This window comes from Puntigrus tetrazona, chromosome 4 (assembly GCF_018831695.1).
Source record: "Puntigrus tetrazona isolate hp1 chromosome 4, ASM1883169v1, whole genome shotgun sequence".
NCBI classification, from domain to species: domain Eukaryota; kingdom Metazoa; phylum Chordata; class Actinopteri; order Cypriniformes; family Cyprinidae; genus Puntigrus; species Puntigrus tetrazona.
The window spans coordinates 12,465,608-12,489,738 of record NC_056702.1 but is presented as its reverse complement, the minus strand read 5'-3'; the positions used below and the strand labels follow the sequence as shown (position 1 = coordinate 12,489,738).

At 41.1% G+C, this 24,131-nt stretch overlaps 1 protein-coding gene across 1 annotated transcript; it reads left to right on the top strand.

Moving 5' to 3' along the window:
* The first annotated feature begins 557 nt into the window (after window positions 1-557).
* Window positions 558-24,127, top strand: cpm (carboxypeptidase M). The gene is given in 10 exon segments (XM_043236767.1): window positions 558-769; window positions 1,502-1,685; window positions 6,062-6,159; window positions 12,854-13,023; window positions 21,198-21,247; window positions 21,250-21,387; window positions 21,676-21,846; window positions 22,031-22,183; window positions 22,837-22,985; window positions 23,432-24,127. Coding segments are annotated over 9 exon segments (1,341 nt in total). The 5' UTR covers window positions 558-769; window positions 1,502-1,519; the 3' UTR covers window positions 23,678-24,127.
* The last annotated feature ends 4 nt before the right edge of the window (window positions 24,128-24,131 follow it).

Sequence of the window (24,131 nt, the reverse complement as noted above, 5' to 3'; positions counted from 1 at the left end):
CGTGGTTATGAACAACAGTTCGTGATGTTTCAAACTATGAATGCAGTGGTTTTTTTTAAACGCTTTTATGTTAACTTTCCGATATGTGCCTTTTTAACCACGGAGGACGTGACGCGACATCCAAAGCCTAACGGACGGTCACCTTTGACCCCGTATTGCAGAATATGCTAATCGGATTGGTCAAGATATCCCGCCATACTGGAATATGCAAATCATATGTGCGCAATATACGACGTACATTTAAACTGCATATGCAAAAAAACAAAAAAAAAACAACTAGCAGTAGACACCATTATAGCTGCCATTAAAACCAATACAGTTCCCTTTATAACCATTACTTTGTTCTATTGTGTTTTTGTGTTTTTAGTTCTGTAGTTTTTTCAGCACCGAACACACTACTTAAGTTATGTTAAAGTGTCGTTCGTTCCGTGTGTGTGTGTGTGTGTGTGTGTGTGTGTGTGTGTGTGTGTGTGTGTGTGTGTGTGTGTGTGTGTGTGTGTGTGAGTGTGAGTGTGAGTGTGAGCGTGAGCGAGCGCGAGCGCTCCGCCTCCTCATTAGTCACTACAGCTGCACCAAACACACGAGGCTGGAGTCGGTTGAACCCGCTGCGGTATGGAGCGAGACGCCTTCATTTCATCAATGACACGGGCAGGACGACGACGCACGAACTTTACGAACAACTCGCCGCTCGGTGTTATGACAAGAGACTAACTGAAGAACCAGGAGGACCTCAACAGTCTCGGAGAACCCGCCAGAGAACGCACGAGAGGTAAGAGCTGCACGACGTCTGAAGTTGTTTGGTTAATTAGTAGACTGCCTTATGAAGCAAGTCGTGGTTTATTTATGATGTAAGCGCACGGTGGTGGTTTTTAGGCTGTTGTGAGTTATGACACAACGATAAGACATTTGTTTATGATGATACGTGAAGTTGCGGAACGCTTCCAAACGCCGGTACGTAAATAACAGCGACTCGCTAACCTTCATAAATAAGCATTTGTGACCATCACGGTGTCGTAGTTTTTTGTCTTCAGCGGATGCTCGTTATATTTAGTTTTTATTTTTTCAGAAATCTATAGAAGGCAAAAACCATATACGAACATAAACGTTAACCTTGACCTAAAGGAATATGATATTACTGCCCTTTAAAGCTTATTAGATTACTGCTTACCTGTTAGGTGCAACGCGGTGACTGTGTTTTGGATGCCAGCACTAAAATATTTAAATTTGTAGTAAAGTTAATATCATAATTGTACCATGGTGCAATAAAGTAGCTTTTATAAGGCCTTTTACCGAGTGCATGATAGACTCATAAACCTAACTAATTATGCATACAAGGCAAGCGCTCTTTTATTATAGATGGACTCTTTGGACGTAGTTACACACCTGTCATATAATAAAACGTGTTTATTAAATGTGTTTCCAAACACCGGGGCTTTAGAAAATATGTATGCATAATGACGGGCAATAAAAGTGATCCGTCTCCTCTGTGTTTCTGGAAAAGGTTTCCACGCTCTTCAGGATGGTCGTCCTCGCGCTCTGCCTGCTCTTGTGGTCCTGGCTGTCGTCCTCTCGCGGTCTGGAGTTTCGCTATCATAACAGCGTGGAAATGGAGCAGTACTTGAGAGGCATCAACAGGACGTTTCCTGACATCGCCCATCTGCACAGCATCGGCCAGTCCGTCGAAGGTAAGCATTGAGTTGAGTTGGACTCTTCTCAATCCAGCAGTTTGAGGGCAGACGCGCTTAACGGGTTCATGCCTGGCCCTCCGTAGGAGAGCTTACTGTGGTTGAGATTTATTTGCAGTGTTTATGCATTTGGTTTATTAGTTTGAGAAGATAGCCGGGGTGCATCAGGATAAGACCAAACAAAGTAAAGAGAAAGCAAATGAGTCTACAAACGGAGCACACGTATGTCTATGCAACATAAGTTGAAATTAATTTGATGCATCTTATTTGCTCGATGTATCGTTGATTAACTGATCGCATCTTAATGTGTTAAGATTTTAACGTTCACCAAACGTTTTTTTATTTTCCTTCCTGTATTCGCCTGCATGTAAAAAGTCAAAGGGATCACAAGTGTAGCAATTCCAGCTAATATTTCTGTAGGTCAGGCCCTCACTGCCGTGGGTTTTTCGTCTACTGAAAATGTCGTTTTCAAAGATTTTATGTCAGCTGAACAACTGCTATGATGTTAGATAACATTACAATCCGTACAGCTCGTACAGTTATTTAGATGAACGTCAGTCTCAAATATTTGGTCAATCGTGCAACGTTTGAACATCGTTGCATTACATGATAAAATCTTCCATAAAGTTTTACAAAACAGAAGCTTGTAAGGTTTTAAGTGATATATCGGCAGATACGCTTTTTCAAGATTAGGTCAAAAAAAAGTATCTTTTCTGGTTGCTTGATGTTAAACCTTTTACATCCACTAAGTAGTTTTGAAAAATGTATTTGTGATTTTTGTTGCGATTTTAGAAGCATGTATACGCATTTAAACCACAATGCTATCAACCTTTGGCATTCTGAAGTTTATGTACTTTTTAAACGTCGTTTAATCCCGTTCGTATCTGAGAAAAATTTGCAATATGATTTAGCCACATTCGATTTGGATCTTGGCCTCTGACTGAACCCGTTTCGTAGTTTCTAAGCGCCGAATACCAAACCGCTTGAAGTGTAGCGAAGCGGTTCGTATCAGCGGCGAAATCCAGCGAGATAACACGACTCTCTTGAATAGACCTCACACCGGTTTCCCATGGTTCTACTCAGGTGCTTGGAAAGACCGGCCGGTTTTACTCTATTACCCCAACAAAAGGATCCGGGGTAGCTACAATGCTTTTGCTTCAAAGGTCTTACTCTACGCCTATGCGGTCATATTGAAAGGGCGTTTTGAAGCGGTCTGTATTGTCTGGGAATGTCTGAAAGGATAGTTTGCTCATCCCATTTGTTATTTGAAAGGGAAATCAGCGCAGCTTAAGATTTGCTGTTTTCCACAGTCGGTCAATCTGACAGAGCAAAACAGAGTTGGTAAATACTGGCGGCACAGGAGCACAATGCGGCTCCTGTGTTTAAAGATCGGTGTAACAAATAAAGCTGACCTTTTGATTTGCATGTGGAAAGCAGACAAGACAGACGTTTAGCAGTTCGAACAGTGAAAGAAAGTGTCTGTCAGGCATCCTTTTGACATTAAAGGTTGAGGCTAGATCCCGTTTGATTTGGTAAAACTTTAGCACCATTTAAATAAAAATTTCACTACTCAAACACCATTCAAAAGTGCGTTTATAAGGCTTTGAAGCATTTGCGTTCAGCCAATGCTTTATTTGCTTAAAAATAGAGAAAATCAGTAAGAAGTGACTAATATAGAATTGTTTGCAGCAGAAAATATCAATCTTACTCAACGGAAGTGTTTGTGTACGCAACTGTAAATTGTTCAATATTTTGAATGCATTTAAAGAAAATTAGATCTGTTACATATCTTTCATATCTTCCTTTCATCAAAATATACCACACACTTAATAAAGTACTTTTGATGAGTTACTCTGGCCAAGCTTTTTTTTTTTTTTTTTAAGATTACAGAATGATGGAGACATTGGCTTATCTTTGAAGGTGCTGCTAGTCCGTGACATTTCAACTTAATTCGTTCTGTGGATCAGGTTGCTCTTTTGGCTCGGCACAAAACCATCATTGAGTAGAACCCATCCGCTGCCAAGTCTCTCTCCCTCTCTTTTTCGCCGTCTGATTTAGATGCTAATATCACGCTGCACGCATTCTCTCAACCTCTGTTTCTATAAGGGTGGTCCTCCATATGCTTCAGACCAAATCTCGTTTTCTTCATCTCTAGACAAGCGGCGTGCCCCAAGGCTGACCCTCGGGCCCACTTTAGTTGATTAAAACCTCAAGTAAACCTCTGCTTCCCCAGTTAAAGATCAGATTTTACTAATGCAGGTAATGGCCAAAGCTAATACAAGGACGCTGCGGTACCGTACGTTTTCATTTAGCTGATGGAGTCGCACTTCAGGAAAGCAACCCTTAATGAAGTTGCGCGCATCTTCTTTTATCTCTTGGGAGCCTTTGTTACTGGCTGATTGTAAAGCCCATTTCCCCGATCACTTCAGACGTCAAGGAGATTGTGTAGGCATTGTACGCTCTTGCCCCGTCAGGCTAACCCCTTGTCCTAATCCCACTGTGTCGCCTATTTAAGGCCAGGAAATAAGAGACCCGAGCTGACTAGAGGTAATCTAGGACACCAGCTGCTTAGCCTGGAAGGCCGTCCTTGTTTGTTGACCGCCCTGTCTCGGCCTAATCAGTGTTACAGTTGCCCACCGGGGGCAAGAACGGGATGTGAGGGTGGGCTATGATTATCTCTGATGTAATATTATGTTTCATATGCTTGATTAGCTGGGCCTAATTAACTAAAGCTCTTCTATGGTGATTATCAACTCAGACAAATGCCAGTTGTCATTTGGCAACGGCGTCGGTTTAATCAAGATTACACTGCAGAAATCCTTTAATCATTCATAATTCCGCACATCATTTTGTCTTGTTTGATAAACAGAAGTAATTGGATTTCAGATCTGTACGGAAATGCAGAAACAAACTTTGTCAGCGACGGAAGGTGGAATAACAGCAGCTCAAATCACAGGATCTGCTCAAGGCGCAATGAAACGGAAATAGCTTCAGATGTTTTCAAAAACATTGATTATGATTTAAACATTAAGGTCAAAAAATTTTTTTTTTTTTAAAAAATTCACAATAGGATCTTTTAACACGCATTTAGAAAAGTTTCAGTTAATGTCGCTTTAAGGAGTCAAATTTAAACCCTTCTCTTTTGTGGCTTTGCGGATAAAAGTCCAGGTGCGTTAATAGCAGGTCTGCTTATTGCAGTATGTTAGAGCGTATTCAACCAGAAGACCATTGACTTTGCTGATAACACGGATACTTGGCTGTAAATCAGAAATTTTTTGAGGTTGTGTGTGGGCAGGATTCGTTGTCAAATCAGCGCAGGCATTGCCAAAATAAGCTGCTCAGGTTCAATACATGGTATGTGTGAGGATGGCAGTAATATTGGCATGCGCGTTTGAGCATGTACAGGATGTTCTGTAAGAAGTCCGCTTTCTAACAGTTTGACCCATTCAAAGAATTTCTCTGTTCGACTTTTAAACCGAGACCTCTTCAACAACTGCATTCAGCACCAAATCCTCCCTAAATAGTTAGCATTCTACTATATTTCCAGTTAATCCAGTAATTTTACAGGAATTTGTGCATAAAATAGCTAATCTGATGGAGATGGAGAACCTGACACTTTTTCTATCCGTGTCAATGAGACTAAAGAAACTATTGTGTATTTGGAGAGAGGCCCCTGTGGTGGGACTGAAAGGCTTCAAGTATCTCAAGGTCCACACCTTAGAAAACTTTACATGGACCACACGCAACACAGATTACTTTGGGAGGCACAATAGTACCCAAACCTTTGGCGCCTAGAGGATGTTCAGGGCGGCCATTGATGATCTTTGTAAAGGTGCACTATGGAAAATATTCTCCCAGGTAGACCAGTTGCAAGTTCCACAAAAGAAGTATTGTGCAGAGCATCGTGGATGCTTATCAGACCACTTAATTTTATTATATTCGCATTAAGAATAAAACTGAAAAACTACATTAAATTGAAGTAATATTACACTGTTTGAATTCACCCATGGGGAAAAAAATGACTTCATTTTCATCTTGATTATTTATTTTTTTTAATTTTAGCTGTCCTGAAGCAAGCATGCTTCAACTTGCGCAGTGAATATGAGATCTCTGTATTCAGTAGTCCTCAGAGACCGAGACAAGCAGACCGAGTGAATGAAAGCTAGACGTGAGATTACATGGGATTGGGTTGCCAGGTTCCTGCCCAAACTGTGCAAAAACATTATTTGAGTATCTGGTTAACTGAGAAAACAGAGAGACCTCAATCACGTGACTAGCACAAGATCCACAGCACTTAATTCAGTTGCAAATGCACCGATTCACTTATTGAAACATTTTGTTTGCAGTCGATTAACATTTACATTTTGTCTTTTTAGGAAGAGAACTCTGGGTCTTAATACTGGGTCAACATCCCAGAGAACACAGGACGGGCATCCCGGAATTCAAATACGTGGGCAACATGCACGGAAACGAGGTAACGCGGCCGTTTCACTTGGTTATTTATTGCAAAATTCATTTATGCTTTCGCTAGGTCACTAGGACTTTACGTGAACCGGTTTCATATCACAGAACCGCTTCCAAAGGACTCAGTCTCGAAATTGTCTGTTTTCTTTAGATGTGGCTAAATTTGGAATTGGAGGCTTCCTTAAATAGATCCAGCTCTGCGTTTGTTTAGTTTTGTTTCTTGTTGTTTGGGCGAGAGGGGGCCAGTGCTGGTCTGAAGGGGCGTATTTGGTAAGGGGTGTGTGGGAAAAAGGCTCCGTACACAAAAGCAGTACAGTCAGGGGGATCGGCCGGGACACCAATGAAGAGCAGTGGACTGTGACCTTCACCGGGGAGGAGGGGAAAAAAATTCCAAGGTGGAGTGTTTGGGGGGGATCTTTTCTCCAATGGGCTCCGCCCCAAGCCTGTTATGATTTCAGTACTTCCTGTCTTTGTGAGGGACACTCAACTAAGTTTTTCTGAAGAGAAACTGTGGTTTCAATTGCTGTTGGTTGAATGGGCTGGCAGAGAGATTATTGGTTGAGATGTAAAAATGCTTGATTTACTAAAAAAAATACTTTTCACAGAATCATTTTCATTGAGTAATGACCCTCCTCCTTTTTATGAATCCGTTTTATATCATAAGAAGAAGAACTTAATGGACATCAACTAAAATAGCAAAATTTCAAATAAGCTTAACCCACAACACACAAATCGTTCGTCATACTGTTTATCCATTAGGGAAAATAATCCAATGCTTGGACTTGTAATGTGACATCACAAACACAATAGAACAGAAGGATATAATGGAACATTTCAGTCTGCTGTGTTCTGTTCCTTGGAGTTTTTCTTTTTTTTTTTTCACAGTAATAACAGAGATGACGACAAATACTGTACTTCATCATTCAGTCTTTCTTAATTTTTTTTACGTGTGCCTTTTTAGAATGTTATGTAAAGGGGTCATGGATTGAAAAAGCTAAAATAAGTAATGGGGGTGTAACATTTCAACAATTTACGGTTTGGTTCGATAAGACAGCGGTGTCATGGTTTGGTCTGTTTTCTATACGTAGTGGGGCTGGGGCCCGTACCAGGCAACGTTTTGTGTTCTGTCCATAAGGAATTGGGGTGGACCGCTCTTTATCTGGCTTGACACTGTTACGGTACCCGGCATCGGGTTTGTGTATTTTGAATGTATGTGTGCAGGGATTGGCTGTTCTTCGAGGGACGTGATTGGGCGAATCCTGATGGGGACTTCTTTAAAAGGGCGACGCCCAAAAACATGGCGAGCTCAATTCGGCGTTTGCGGCTATGGCGTGATGAGCTCCGGATTCCACCACAGCCAACAGACCATCTACCTCCCTCGTCGTTATGTTTTTGTCGGTTTCAGTTAATAACAAAAGTGTAATGCTTAAGTAACCACTCTGGAGCGTAGGAGAGATCTGCCTTTTATTTTTGATATAATTTTGCCGATGTGTTTTTGCCTAGGTAGTTAGGGAAGTTGATTTGTATTTTCCTTTTCCTTTATCCTTAGGTAATTTATACATTTTTATTTTATAAAGCTCTTTTGGTTTATTTTGACCTTGGGTCTCTCTGAAATCAATGCTCCTATATATTAATTTTACTTGTTAAACTCAATAAATACTTTAAAATTCTTATGTTCGTTTGTTCATCTGTTGACTGTGGCTGGAACCCCGTTAAAACGTCTTATTGGCACCTCACTCTTTTAAATGGGTCGTAACAACACGTAGGACCTGTTTGCCTTGGGAGACCCCACCAGGGGCATATAGCCTTGAACAACCTAGCTCCTAGGGTCATTCAGGCACTCAAACCCCTCCATCACGTTATATTGCTATTAAAAACTTCCTGTAAATTCTTAAAACTTACTTGTTAGTGTTAAATTTGGCCAAACAGGTTACAGAATGTGCCATTTTATGAAGTAATATTGTAGATAAATGCCGCCTCCAAATAAGATCGAGGCCAGCTTGTACATCACTGCCTGTTTAGCTCCGCCCATCAATTAGTGCACATCGGTCTACGCAGAAACCAAATTCTAAATTTTACGATGAACTTTATTTTATGAAGTGCCAGACCATTAGTAAGTTGTTTACTTCATTTTACCACAGTTACGTTTACAAGACAATTTTTTTAAATTTCTAAGTCACAGCAGTGTCCATCTATAAAGGTTTGAATTGTTAGCCAATCATAGCATTGAGTGTTTACTCCACCATGCCAATTCAAAGTGTTCCAATGAAAAGGGTCATAACATGACTGAAAATAGCCAGTTACTTCCAAATTACGATCCATTATGTATAAATATTGGTAACATAAGTGGACCCCTTTAAACTTTTAAATTGGCACTCAAGCAGTGGTGTAACAAACAATCATTGATGTAGCTTTCTAAGGCCACATAAGAAACCACCATGGCAATCTTTTGCATACTTCTGCAGTATTCAGTATGAAATTTCATAACTTTTCAAAAGGAAAGCACAATAGCTATGTTACTATGTAACTTTCTCTAGTGGCTTTTAAAACTTGTTCAGTCAAAGCGTCGCTTGTCTGATGGCAGCTGTGACTCGATGGTGTCATCTAATTAGACAACATCCTGTCTGGACGTTTAAAGAGGGCCACTGTTCAAATCCCGCAAATACAAGTAAGCCGTACGATCATCCAGGATGGGAGGTGCATTTTAAATAAACATGTAAACATTAGTCTAATTAGCCGCACAAACATTGCCCATCTGCATCTAGGAGTCATTTCGCGATGAGGTGTGCCAGACCTTTGATGCACCACTAAGGTGCTCCTAAGTCTCTCAATGACCCCATAAGACAGAACACGGTCTTATTCTGTCAACCCGAATGGCAAAAAGTCTCTTTTAGACATTTAGCTAATGTGAGCGTACAGAGAGTAAACACAGACGAGGTTAGTATGGATTACTGAGGGATGAAATCAATCGGTGCGTTACTGAGAATATAATTTGTCACTTTGGGCCTCATTTATGAAACGCAAATGGTACAAACATATGTCGGAAACATTCTTTGCATCTTTAATTTATTGCAACAGTCGCTGCTTTGCATGCCCGTAGTTCAAGCATTAGCTACGCCGTGGTTGTTTGTATCGTGGAACGTTTCGTGATTGGATGCTGGGTGGTTGCACGCTAGTAGTGTTTGGTGTGTTGCTAACTTGTTGTAGGTGGTCACTAGAGCAACGTTTCACCATTTCTAGGGTGTGCCGGTTGATTGCTAACTGACGCTAGGCTGTATTACAGATCTCCCTAATATAGTGCATTGTTTTTAAGTGGTATTTGGAAAAATTTAACAAAGTACACTTGTCCAATCCCATAATGCACTGCATTTCCGTGTGTACAAACTAATGAACTTTCAACGGCTCAAATCCTCCCAAAGCATTATGGGTATTAAAGCGAATGAATTCCTGCATCTTGTCAGATGCTGTCCACAGCACATTTTGTTTTAAATCCATTTTTAAATCGGTTTAAAGATCATTTTGTTCTTATTGAAGCTTAGCAGATAGCCTAAGCTCAGTGGTAGAGTTGGAGAGAGGAAAATATGAGAAATGAGTCTGTACAAGTCTCCTGCTGACATGTTTGGTACACTCTGGGGTGTTTATGGTTCAGTATCACAACTTGCTCAATAAATGGATTGCTCTTGAATTGAATCATCTTTGGGAAAACATTTATTATATTTGTAACCATCTTTAAAAGACTTGTTTTTAAACCTCCTGCTTTTCTTGTATTGTTGGGTTACTGTTTGTCATTAAACGGGTTATTTAAATGAACTAAATCAATCAAATGTAGTTATTAGGATGATGTGTGCATTCAAATGCAACTAGTGTCAAGATTTAAACACTGGATTTCATTTACTCCTGCTCACCATGTTGGTAGACTTAATATTAAAGATGTAGCCTCTAATATTCTGTTCTCTGTGGATAGAGCCCCAATGGGGAGAATTTCAGTATTTAAAGTTGCACACAAATTACTTTACCATATGAATGATGTTTTTCTCTCATACGGTTTTGTTTTTACCAACTCTTTTATTTAAATCTATTAAATTTCTTATTCTGTGCACGCCTCTAGTTACGTAAGTTGGAGTCCAGTAAATGTGTAACACGGGGTCAGATGACCTTCGGCCGTAGAGTCAATGCAGTGTGACTGACTTGTCTTTTTCCAGCTCTGGTTTTACTTGTATCTTAAATTATTCCTCTGCATGCTACTCCGGCCAGGCCTACCGGCTGCTGCATGAAAGCTCGATTGTGAATATACAGACTGCCGTGTAGTCCAAGTCCAAATGGAGATTTTTCAACAGTGGCTCCCTTTTTTTTCTGCTTTCCAACTCTTTATTTTACCTTCAATCTTTAAGGATCGTAAAAAAATTAAGTGAGTTATGACGAGCCAGATTTTGGGTGGTCTTGACAAGAAGCTGAGGGTATAGTGTGTATCTGTTTTTCTAGGACAATTCTCTAGTTGTCTGTGTGCCAACTGAGACACACGGGCTGCACGCGAATGCCAACTTAAACAAGCAGGCCACGTGCCTCAGGAATCAGAAATAGATCCATAAATATGCTCATCTGGTTTAGTTATTTAATTCACTACAGTTTTCACGAGCTTGTCAGTAAAGGTCCGAAATTTCCATTATTTTTTTTTTTTAAAATGCTTGATACAAATGTGAAAACACCATAATTTAACCTGTTTTTTTTTATATATATATTTTTTTTTTTAACATGCAAAGATTGTGAAGTCTGGTCATTTTCACGTTCACAATGTTTGATCATTTCTGTGTTACTGAACATCTAAACTATTACACTTTTCGCAAAGGCTTAGTCTTGTACGCATTAATTCAGGCAGTCACTCGGCAGTCTCGTATTTCGCAATCACTTCACCAAAACATTTCACAACATAAAGGATAGATGTCAGGAATCTCAGCCAGATAAACAGCAGTTTAATATGACGGCGAAATCCTGTTTGCATGCGAGCGCCGCCTTAAATTAAGATGGACCCCTCGACCGTTTCCTCTCTCACAGGTGTTTTGTTTCACCAACAAGTGTAAACTTGACCTCGAACGTATCGCCACACAGGTGCGAGGGATCTGTCTGTGCCTTCACACGCGCCGTGAGAATCAGGGCTCTGTATGAGGATCGTTGTGTTGATCACGTCTAGAGCACCGAGGGTGCGCCGTTTGCGTTGGTGTGGGTCTTTTGAAGAGAAAACGGTAAACGGTTCTCAGATCTCATAGTTCACCGTTTTCCCTCACAACAGACGGACAACATGTAAATTGCAGGTTAAACAAAAACCAAGCCACATCAGTAGTTTCAACCACTTCAATGAACTTCACATCAACATGTAACCGCTAATTAGCGATTTGCAGTAATGTAAACTATAAATGACGAGTACAATGTTTAAGGACTTGTGAGACGCGTCAACGAGACGTGAAACCAGATTTGCCGTTTCCCCAGAAGAGCGTAATTGCTGCTGAAACAGATGTTTGTTCTGAGAGGAGTCGGCGAGTAAGTGATGATGGAGACAGGAAGCGCTAGAGGACATTTTAAGCTCTTGGTTTACAGAATTTGCTTGGAACAAGGAAAAACTGAAAAGATCATATCCCACAAAGTCATTAAAAAGAGGATTTCTACTGAAAGATGATGATGATGATGATACTAAATGCAAGCGGATGTACAGTTGAAATGTCTAATCCTCTATCTACATTTTTATTTACCCGATGAACACATTTATTATACACTATTATAACTATAACTTTGCGTATTCTTTGCCATGTTTTTCTTCGTGGGCGTCTTGTTTTTATCGCACTGATGAGCCGATGTTTGCTGTGGTCGGTTTCAGCTGTCACAGATAATAGTATAATAGATAACAACAGTAATCCTACACCTTTTTAGACGCAGAATGCAACACTCCAGGACAGAAGGTTTAACCCATAACTCGTAATCACGGGTCTCATTGTGTGTGGGTGCGTGACGTACACTTTAACCTCAGAGTCTCACTAAGCTATAGTTTCCGTAAAAAAAGGTTTGTCCTCGGGACCATAGGAGGCAGTCATTTCTAAGAGAACGCAGTCATCCACACCAGACCGATACTATCTGTAGTCCAACGCTAGCCTTGTTGTTTTACAATAAAACGCGCCTCTGGCTTCGATTTCTGTGAGTAGTTTTTGTTATAGCTGCTCCTGTGAGATGCGAGATGTGAATAGCAGGGCATACACTCCACACCACATCAAAAAGCTCCCCTGATGGCCTGTGACGTCCGGAAGAGACCACAATGATGTAGCATGAATGATCCATTGAACGACGCCTTCCTAGGAAAGGAGCGGTTCATTTCCTTCTGAAGATCTCTTTTAGGCACGACAAATACTAATGTTGTAGTGAATTTCGGTCGAGACGTTAATTGAGTCCTTTTTGTCTCCCATGTCCTAAAGTTGATTTGAGGCATTTAGTTGGGTAACTTGGCCCAGCGTTGGTTAACATATAACGCGTGGAGCTCTTTTACACACGTTTCTGCAAAGCTCACTTTATTTGATCAGGTTTTAGTTTCAAATTGACTCCAGTTTCAAGCGTCCAAATGTAACACAATTCTGATTTATTGTGTGGTTTCTCGGATCTTTTTGCCTCGTCTGTGTCAATTACTCATTTGTTTTTGACTGTATTTGTTTCTCTCTCTTCAGGCTGTGGGCCGTGTGCTGCTGCTTCAGTTGATCGATTATCTGACCAGTCGTTACCTGAGTGACCACCAGGTGACACGTTTGTTGAACAGCAGTCGTGTGCACATCCTGCCATCCATGAACCCGGACGGCTTTGAGTCATCCGCCCGGGAATGCATGTATACGATAGGCCGGTAAGTGTGGGGATGAAGGGGATGAAGATAGCATGCACAGTTTAACATACGGTTAAAATCTTATTTCAAATCTCTGTTTGTAGACTATTAGCGACAATATGGTCTATAGACACCATATTGTTATCCTGAGTGAACTGGGTAGAGTTTACCGTTAACTTTTGTGCGTTGAATGAAATCGGAATCAGTTTTTCCATAATCGCCCTTTAACAGCCAGGTGAACAAAATCATGAGTTCTTTCAAAAGCCAAATTCATTTTGCTGCAAAGAATTCAGAACAGTTTATTTCCAAGTTGTCAGAGCTTGTAACGGTCCGCCCAGAGAAATCATGCCTCAGATGAGACGTTTAGAGATACTGCACACTTTTCCCACAAATCATCCAAAAGCTTGCCGATAAGCGGGATACAAAAGCCGAAAAAGACACGTCTTATCTGGCACGAGGGATCTTACTCGCACATACTGACAAGCAAAGATAAACATCCATTATAGCAAACAGACTGAAACTCAAACTGCGTGACCCACAGGCTCCCAAACAGTGGTACATAGTTTTTCTGGAGGAAAGGGGTGTCCCTGAAGCAATGGAAAATATCTTCCTCGGTCTGTCGCCACAACTTGCTGATAAACAAACATGTACCCATGTGGGGGGAAAAACAGTAAAATCTGCAATCGGGAGATATGAAACCCGCTATCTGGATCGCTGACTTTCATTCATCCCCGTAGATGTAACGATGTGGATTTTGAGCAGATTGCGGCAAACGGATGACAAAATGCTGTACAATCGCTTTGGTGTCTTTGGCGATACCGATCAAAAGACAAGTCAGCACCTCATGTTGTCCTTTTTTTTGTTTGGAGAAACTAGATGTTGGTGGGTCGTATGGAAGCAGGGAGTGAATGTTTCCATTGGGTGATCTGAATCTGGGGAAAAAAGCTAAAGTTAAAATGATTTTAAGGAAGAGAAGGTCGCAATTATTTTGTATAGGCTTTCATAGATATCAGTTCTGTCCTCGACTCTAGCGATATTTTATGATGTGTTTGTTTATATTTCCTACAGATCAATTAATGAAGGCTCTCTAAAACCAACAGCAGAGTTGTTTCTAGTTGTAAAAACAAACTCTCCAGTATGTTTAGTGTCATTTATTGTTTTTATGAGGGAGTTGAGGATAACTCGTGATTACGAGTTATCCTCAACTCCCTTGAGAAGAACCCCTAAAATAAAAAGAAAAACATCATTGTTCTAAAGTCAAATCAAATGGTTATCGACTAGCTGAAAGCATATCATTCCCTACCATTTTCCAAAAAAAATAAAATAGAACAGCTGGTCACTGGGGCAATACGATTCAAGGGACTACCGCTTACTAAATCCGCCTCTCTCAGAACAATTTGACAATTCAAGCCATTCATTGTTTCCTATCTTTGCAATAATACAGCAAGACAGTAGCTACCCAAAATTGTAAACGTGTTGTTTGCTTATCTGATGTTTCTAAATGGACAAGAAGCATGCATTTGGCCCCCTGGCAGTATTACATTTATGCTCCGTATGTCTAGCTCATCGGTGAAGAAACAGGAATAACTGGATCCACACATACTCTGAGATATTGGTTTGTTTTTGATTTGGAGTGACTCCAGGCCTGTCCAAATGGGAGTCATTTTAGGAACTTGCGAATCATGAACTGGGGGCGTATTACAGGAAGTCTTATGAATGTGAAAAATGCTAAATTTAACATCTCAGTACAGAAAAAAATCTTAACTTGATTTGGGATTCTTTTTGTATCTTACAAAATTGTATCTTCTCTCTAGTCAGGAGATTTTAAATTGCACCGTCAAGTTTGACAATCCTCTCTCAGATCTGTTACCAAGCAGCCAACACTGCACTGCTGTGATAATTAAAACTCACCTTTTTGCAAAAATTCCCCCCAAAAAACGTAAAGTGTGATGTTTTTTTTAATATTGAGAACAACTTTTAGAACTATATCTTTATCATTCTCTTTATAGCTATCACGTTGGGTGTGAACAGGCCTGTAGTGACTTTCACTGTATCCGCCCCCTGGGCGTCATCTACCTCTAAAATATTATATCATCAAGCCTTGTTTAGTTGCGATATCCGTATATAAATGAACAGAATGTGTTGGTGTTGTCATTGTCGTCACACCAAGGTTAATAATTTGAGAAGTTCAACAATTTTGCTGCTTCTGATCTCTGGGGTTTTTATTTGTTAACTACAAAGAGGTAGATAGGCAAGTGTTATTCAAACCTAATTAGTGTAAATTTACCTCTTAAGTTAACTTTTAAGTTAATAAGGTATAAAGAGATCCCTTTTGAGGTTACCACACCAATAAGACGTTCTCACTATTACAGGAGTGTGATTAATTGAAATTACTTATAACACGTACGAATAAAGCATAAATGCCGTTTCAAAGAAGAGCAATCACGCAGAGTGGACCAACAGCACAGCGGCTTGGCAACCTGCCACAGTTCAACCTCCACGAGTGTGAATTCACGTTTAAAAGGTAGCTGCTTTTATGAGAGGCAACCCACTAGGTTTTGCAACGGAGGCTGTGTGAGACGAGCTCAGTCATATGTCCAACTCGGTAAGCTCCAGAAGTTTGGAAACGGCCCAGACTCCATCCAATACCGTAGAAGCCACATCCTTGAATACAAACCGTCCCGCTCCTGCAGCCTCAGACCACATAAGCGCTCCTGCTCAAATGGGGCGCAATTGGAAACAGATCTAATCTGGATTTGATGATATGGTGGGCAAGCTCAGAGAGGAGGAGATTGAGCAAGAGCGAAAGCGAGCTGCAACAGCAGCCAAGCAGCTGCGCACATCGAATACGATGACGATGGTATATTTACGTGCTGCGGTTCGCTCTTATTGCCGCGGCTTTCGGTGCGAGCTTCCTGTGAGGTTTGGCAGCCCTGCATGTACCACCTCTCTCAACCAACTGAAACAAACACCACGACTCGTCAGTCGCTGCCAGTGTCTCTTATTTTGATCCAGCGGAGCTCAACCTATGACTTTTTCACGTGAGGAAGAAACGGGAGCCACAAGCAAATGAACAGTTTTGATACAAGTTCTGAATCCGGTTACTTAAAGGTCATAAAATGCAGTTTCAGATTTGACAAAGTTTAATTTTTACCAGATAGATAGATGGATAGATAGATATATAGAGAGAGAGATATCAAAACAGGTCAGATATTTGTAAAAATTGTCGCCGTTTTGCACGACTTTGGCTGCTTCATAGTTCAAGCTGTACCCCAGATATTCAAACGCTTCCTTCTCTCAGTCTTCTCATGGTATTGTTAGCTCCTCGAAATATGTCAACCTTTTTTTTTTTTTTTTTTCCTCCACATTCCTCCTTCCAGGCTGCTTGCATCTTTTGTTGTCTCGTTGGGGAATTGGAGGTCAGCTGGCCGGTGTGGAGAAGTGTTTGTTGTAGTTTTCCTCTGTTCCGAGACCGATTCCAGCTGTTTTACAACTTGATTATGCTACCACCTATAACGCTCTTGATTTAAGGCTTGTGGCTCATCCTAGTTGTGTATGTTTCGGGGATTCGGGTGTTTACATGAGGCAACAAGAGACGTCTTTTCTCTTAGGTGTCCTTTTCGCCTCTTCTGACTCGATGTAGCCCCGTATCGTTTAGATTTTGGGATGAGGCCAAAGCCAGCTCTCCCTTACTGGACTTGAAACAATCAAATCCTAAAAAATGAAGAGCTGATCTTATGTACATCTTGAACCGGATTCTGCTGCCACCCGAGAGACTGCTGTACTAATAGCAATGACTATCTTCAGAGTCGGTGAGGGTCATAACCACTCTTGCTTTTGTACGTTTGAAATTCTTCCTTCAGATTTGTAACTGTCACTCCTGTACGTACCTACAGCGCATAAGAACTGTGGACGTACAAGCCCTGTTTGACTCGCGCACTTATTAAACTGTTGGTACAGGTGTTCCTTCATGAAATCTTTGTTCTGTAATGTGACCTTTTCAACAATGTTTCTACGCAGACTGGGTTTTATTATCGTCTTTGCTAATGTGATGGTTTCTTGTAGCTTTTCTTTTGGTACAGGAGGCATCATGTTATGTCATCCGTAAAGGCTCAGTGGTAACCACTGACCGAACTATGGCAATCTGGTTCTACCAGCCATATTGTTTATGCCAAGCAGCGTCAGCATCATTGTTGAAAACTGAAAACAGGGCTGATTTGTAGAGGAACATTTAAAGAACTCAAAACCCGAGTATGAATATATGAAACATTTCTTATAGAGGAAGGCGACATTTTTCTGTAATTATAAGCCAGCCACAATCATCTTTGGTACTGCAACTTTCTAATGCAGTAAATGGCTTGGATACGTTAGTTCTTTATGGACCATAATTAGCAGTTTCATGTTGTCATGCTTTAGATTGAGAGGAAATGTTGTTCTCGAAGGACTAATTGACAGGAAGCGGACCTTCTGCTAAAATCATTTGGGGAAACTTGTCTATTTTCAGACGCTGTTGTTCCGTGACTATATATGGTAGCTAATGAAACGCTCCGTGTTGTCAGATTTATGTCCAATATGGCAATAATTTGACCTGGCGATTTAAGAAAAGACAACTTTTGAGGTTTTAAGACGATCAAAAGATCCACAGATGTTTCGGTCCGGAGCTCATTTTCTCACTGCGGAAAGAAGCAAACGCACACGAACGGTCAGTTGGCGCAACTCGAACTCTTGAGGTTTCAGAGAAAGTTCTATAATTTGATGCCGAAAGCACAGCTGGACTGCAGGAATTTTTCCTCGGGCCGAGTCTGCAGCGGAGCGCGGCCACTGCATCTCCGTACCATCTTTAACATCTCACACACACGCACGCGCCGTGCACATAGTGAGTAATATCCTTTAAAGGGCGACGCACAGTTTCTGCCTCATTTGAATGCGCAGGGTTAATTGTACAATTATTGTAGGTGGAATTCACAGTGTAAACACTGCGGCTGCGCGGCGCTTTGAAACATTTGTTTTTGTTTGAGCGTCACGGCTTTAAAGAATGTCAGACAAGGAAGGCTGAGGTGGAATAATGACAGGGAAACCTGGCTCCGTTTATAACAGGATAGCGAGCACTTACTGAATCCCACACACAATATACACTCTTTTAAAACCTCCTAATAATAGCTATTATTACTGTACAACTGACATTTCAAACCTCATTACGCTGCGTACAAATGGCATTAAACGACGATCTCGGAAAACCTTTTAACCAGTTATTTTTGCATTTGTATTTGATTTTATAAATGTTTTAGAACTTTTAGATGGCAAAGTGAAGCAATTATTTGAAAGTTATTCGACAGCCCACGTTCCCATTTGCGCAAAATCGGCCATTCTGCTCTGCACTGAAGTGACTTGAGATTCGATAAACAGCCACAGAATTCTTGGTAAGCTATTCCTTTAAGGATGAGTGAAACGCGCCAGAAATATTTCCATTCTGAGCTGATCACTCCACAGCCACAAAGCACAACATAAACACTATTAAATGGCTTTCACTCAGAGATTAACGGCTCTCACACATCCAGACGCCCCTTGACAGCCCTGATACTCCTCCAAATTTTGCCGACAGACCTTGAGTGCAGGCTGACAGATTTTACGGCTGCATGTTTAAGAAATCTTGCGCCGCTCGCGTGTTAAGTTGCACCGATAAACAACGGCTGAAGGAGAGTAAACCCCTCCAAATGTATGGAGCAGCTACCCTAAGAGAAATGGCCGAAATAGGCGTCAGACAAGACGAAGCCCGCAGCGATCCGTTCTGCCCCATCAAACTAACAGCTCACCACTAATGGAAACCTCAAGAGCTGTTTTAGACAAATAGTTTACAGAGGCGAAAGCCGTTAATCAACCATTTTTATGACCAAATCCGCTTCACGCCACATCGATCAGCTTAAGCGACCGCCGTGATTTAGATTCGAGGGTCTTAAGAGAGGAGTCAGGTGTCTGGACGAGGCCGGCAATCAGCGAAAGAAAACAAGCAAGTCCGAAACGAGCCAGACACACGAGAGAATCGGAGCTGATTTATGAGGCGCTTAATCAGTTTTCAAAAAGCTTTCAAACAAGTTGAGGAGCTTTAATATTTGTGAGAGAACTTGGCGTAAGCTAGCTCATCTCTGCCATTTTAAAGTACAACAGCCATCGAGGATGAGAGCACAGGAAGAAACAGCTGTGTTGGAACGCCAGCTAAATGTGGCTCGCACACACACATCCTGTTTGTTGAGCTTGGGTCGGTTTTTATGCGTGTTTTGATGTCGTTCACCCAAGGAGACTTGGTTATCGAACCTCAAAACCTTTGTACAAAACCCAACCCAAATAAGTCGACCTGTTTGTTTGTTTTTTTGTTTAGTTTTACACAAGGTCTTGATAGTCTTATAGTACAATGCACCCCCCCCAGATGTTTCAGGTGTTTATTTACACAAACTATTTTATGTACCAAATAAGCATATTACTGTAGTGTTAGCCACATTTTTTTTTGTTGGCTATAAAGAATATCTGGCTGTATTTATAATACATTATAAATTTATAATGTTGTCATCTCATATTAGTAAGATTAATATTGTATTTGTTTAATGCGAACAAATACTACATATAAGTAACAATACAATTTTTTTTCCTCAAACAGCCATAAGATCAGATGAATTTTTTTTTTTTTCAAGATTTCTATATTTTTTGTCAGTTATTATTTTACAAGTCAACTAGCCTTCAGTAGAGGAGTAGGACTCCTATTATGTCTACTTATTAGTAGAGAATAGTGTTACTACTACTCATAAAATGATATGCCTCACAGGAAATGGCCAGCACCTAACCATTCACAAGATGCTTTGAGGTAATGCACAGATCTTTAAATGTATATATTACACCATTTATAATTGAAGTAGATTTTTTACTGTTTATAGCAACTGTGCATATATTTCAGCACGTGTGCCTGTGGCGTAGCTCTGCTGCGTTTTTTTGACCAAGAGAGACAGTTTAAAAGCACTTCAAAGCATCGCAACAGTAAGCAGATAGGAATCCCAGAGGGAAGCACTTCTGTATAGCGGGCGCTCAGGATTAGGACGGATCGCTCCACCCGACGGCAACGCGCTAATCCACCCGCACAAATTTAGATCCGTCAGCGCGAGCGGCTGTCACCGGCCTGTTGGTTTGCTAGTTAGCTTTTTGATGTTCTTCATCCTTTAAGATTTTGTCATCAGCACAGATTCAGACTGCCAATGATAGCCAAGTGTGCCGCTCTGTTTGTAGATTTGATTACGTTATTTGTTGAGAATGCGTGAAGGAAACCCCTAATTGCTAAACAGTGCTTTCGGTAATGAGTTATCGATTTTAAAAAAATAACCTTTCGGGAGGAGATGCTAACGATAAAGTATCAGAGAAAAGCGTCAGAATTGTATTTTTGGGTTTGTTATAATTTGACACGGTTTTATTTTCTGTTGATTTCAATTTAATTAGGCAGCCTCTTGAATTGAAGTTATTGGCAAAGCTCAACACAGCCCCCGTTCCTCATACGCTCACTTATGAAATGTTGTGCTAATTTCCATTGTCATTTGCAACAGTATGAAGATCTGCTAGGTGAGTTTTTATTAGCCTTTTCTTAACCTGATGGAAGTTTGAAATGGGTAACAAGTCATTGCTCTCACTGATATGTGCTAGAGAAAGTGATGACATGAATTGTATGCTTTTATTTGGGATAAGAGATGTTTTTTTTGTTGCCAATTTTCTGATCTTGTTCTCCTCAGCTCTATCAGGTTGGATGGGGGACCGTCAACATTTTCAGTCCAGGCTCCTTAAGTATATTCACAATATTCCAGAAGACACACTTGCCACTGCTTGGGGCAGGAGTCCTGCAGAGTTTAGATTGGACCCTGCTAAATCAGGCGTGTTTAATTAGGGTTACATCTAAACTCTGCAGTGCTCCTCCAGGAATTGAGTTTGACACCCCTGGCTTAGGGTCTTTGTCCTGTTTGAAGGTAAACCATGTTCCTGGTCTGAGGTTTTGAATGCTGTCTTTACTTTGGTGCATTGAACCTTCCACCAGTCCCTGCAGCTGAGAAAAAGTTGATTGATGTGGTGTAATTGTCTTTTTTTATTACAGGTGTGTGTTGCAATTAAGTTGTGATAGTACTTGTATTTTTTTTTTTATGAGTGGTAACTGCTTTTGCTTACAGGTATAATAAGAATGGAGTGGACCTGAATCGCAATTTTCCAGATGTCTTTGCGTGACTAATGCAGATCAGAAAAGGGAGGTGGAGGTGAGGGCTGTGATGGACTGGCTGAAGATGGAAACTTTTGTCTTATCAGCTAATCTTCATGGAGGAGCAGTGGTGGCCAGTTATCCATATGATAACAGTAATGGAGGTTGGTTGTGAATGGTGTGTTTTTGGGTTGTATTATTTGGGCTGTGCAAAATTTATCTGGATTTTGCACTATCTAAATTACTTTGATTATACTGTGCTGTGGGATGTGCATTTGCTGGCAATCATGTGCAGTTTGTAAATTGTGTAGCTTTTAAAGTACAAAATATATTTATTTAACTAACACCTGTTGGGTAGGTGTTTATTTCTTGTTATTGTTGTTGTGACAAAGTTAAAGTTAAAAAAGATCATAACATGAGACAAAAACCAGTAAAGTGAGTGAGCGTTGCAGGAAGCGAGCTGCAGGGAGGCCAGAGCATCTCCCCCGACGACGACGTGTTCATCCACTTGGCAAAGACCTACTCCTACAGCCACAGCCAGATGCACAACGGAAACAGCTGCGATGACTTACAGGACTTCAGCCACGGCATCACTAACGGTTATTACTGGTATCCTCTAGCAGGTAAAAGACTCCCAAACAGTCACAATGTAATAATTTATCAGCTTACCTGCCAACATAGATATTGCAACATGTCATTTTTGACTGCACTATAACATCGCTTCACATTCCAAAAGACACAAAGCGTACGTGTCGCTGTTTGCAGGAATTAATCAACAGTTCCACACTCACAGGTTGTTTCTTTTAGGGGGAATGCAAGACTATAACTACGTGTGGGCACAGTGTTTAGAGCTCACGCTGGAAATCTCCTGCTGCAAGTATCCTCCAGAGGAGCAGCTTCCTGGCCTGTGGACGGCTAACAAACCCGCACTACTGGCTTACATGCAGCAAGTGCACCTAGGTAGGCTTGTTTCTATTAAAAAGTAGATGTTTTATTTAAAGACTTCCGTCTTGACTTGCTTGTCCAAATTATACGGTCTCTCCAGTGTATTTCAAAAAGGCTAGAATCTGTGTGTTATAAATCATAGGGCTGACTGACTACATTTAATATACGTATGCTTTGTCTTTTTTCCTATGAAACTGTTCCAATCAAATGTGTGCTTGTTACGTGCAGGGTTTTTTTTCCCTTGTCATTTCCTCTAGAAGTCACCTCATTTTGTAAAGAACAGGGTGGATGGATAATTGTGGTACAATACACATCCTGTTACAATGAAATTGCACAAACAGACACCCCTGACCTTTAGTGATGGGACAATCCCACAGCTGAGTCACAATGACAGGCCCCGTCCACACCCAGCGTTGACACAACAGTCTCTGTAATCCATCCGCGAGCAGACAGTGGGATAGGAAAGCAATACGGGTCGCCACACCTTTTGAACAACGGGGCCAAAAAGTTTACGTTAAGCAGCTGCTGTGATGACTTGATTGTTTACAGTGAAATTGCTTTCGAGATGGCGCGTGCAACTTTGAAAAGTCATTTAGGCATGTGTATGTGAAACATTGTAAGATAACGCATTGCATAGAAAAATGGAAAAGTACCTTTTTGTTGCTCAGGGGTGAAAGGAGTGGTTGTGGACTCGTACGGGAAGCCTGTGCAAAACGCCGTAGTGGAGGTAGCGGGAAGGAGGAATCTTTGTCCCTTCAAAACGGATCGGAACGGGGAATACTACCGACTGCTGCTGCCCGGAAACTACACCATCAAAGTAAGATCAGGCCGTCTCGTAGAGAATTTGACAGCTGCTGTCATTACACTTACCGTTTTCACATCCTCAGTCCAGGAAATAGGGTTCATTGGGGAGAAATTAATTGTTTAAGTGTTTGTGGCCAAAGGCTGCATTGGACTAAATAAGGGGTTTAGATTGGTTACAAGAAATATCCAATGACTGCTTTTACACAGTAAGACAGCAGCATTACAGTGAAGTATTTGGAAAAAGTGAATGACCGTCTAAGATATGTTAGCGAATGGTGCATGTCTTTTTAATGACAACGGTGGGGGAAACTGTCTGATAATCTAACCTTACCACAGACAAGTTACAGCATCTTAGGCAAATTCCCTGAAGTATGGAACTTGAGGATGTAAACATTTGTACACTACAAACACCCCATTGTCACACATGGATAACATACATCTGTTGCTTCTTATCTTCAGGTCACCTACCCGGGACACAAGACAGTCACCCAGATTATTCAAGTGCCATATGGTCCAGACACCTTTTCTGCGCTCACACACGACTTCCTCCTGCAAAACAGTGATTACAGCACGACCACACAATTCCCCGAGTCCTGCGGCACCCCGGCGCTGGGAACCCAGGAGAGCGACAGTGCCACCCTGCTGCCAGATGTCTTCACTACACTTACTTTATTCCTCCTCCAAAGACTGCTGATGCTATCCTGAGGGAGCAGACACACATTACGGACAAACTCTTTTTGCTTTTATTGCACATTTTTTCCTGCCTTTTCTGCAAAATCGGACGGACGTAGCAAGTGTCGACTCGGAGCATGTAACACATCCACAACCCACTGTTGAAAAGGATACTTCTTGATGCCAAGTAGCAACTCTTTGACCAAAAACCTCAACCGCTTTACTTATAAACTAGCCTTGTTTTACTTTACTTTTTTACATTTCAAAAGTGGACCGATGAAGACTATGCGACTTGAAGGCTGCATATAACTGTTAGACGGTTTCTACTCGACTCGTCGAGCTGATCACCTTAATCTCATTTCTCCATTAACACGGTCTCCTCGCAGCTGTGTAACATGAAATAAAGCCAAATGAAACCCAGTGCTCTTTCTACCTCACAGTAAAAGACTGACGGTGCCTTCAATAAACGTGTCAAAGACAGGACCTG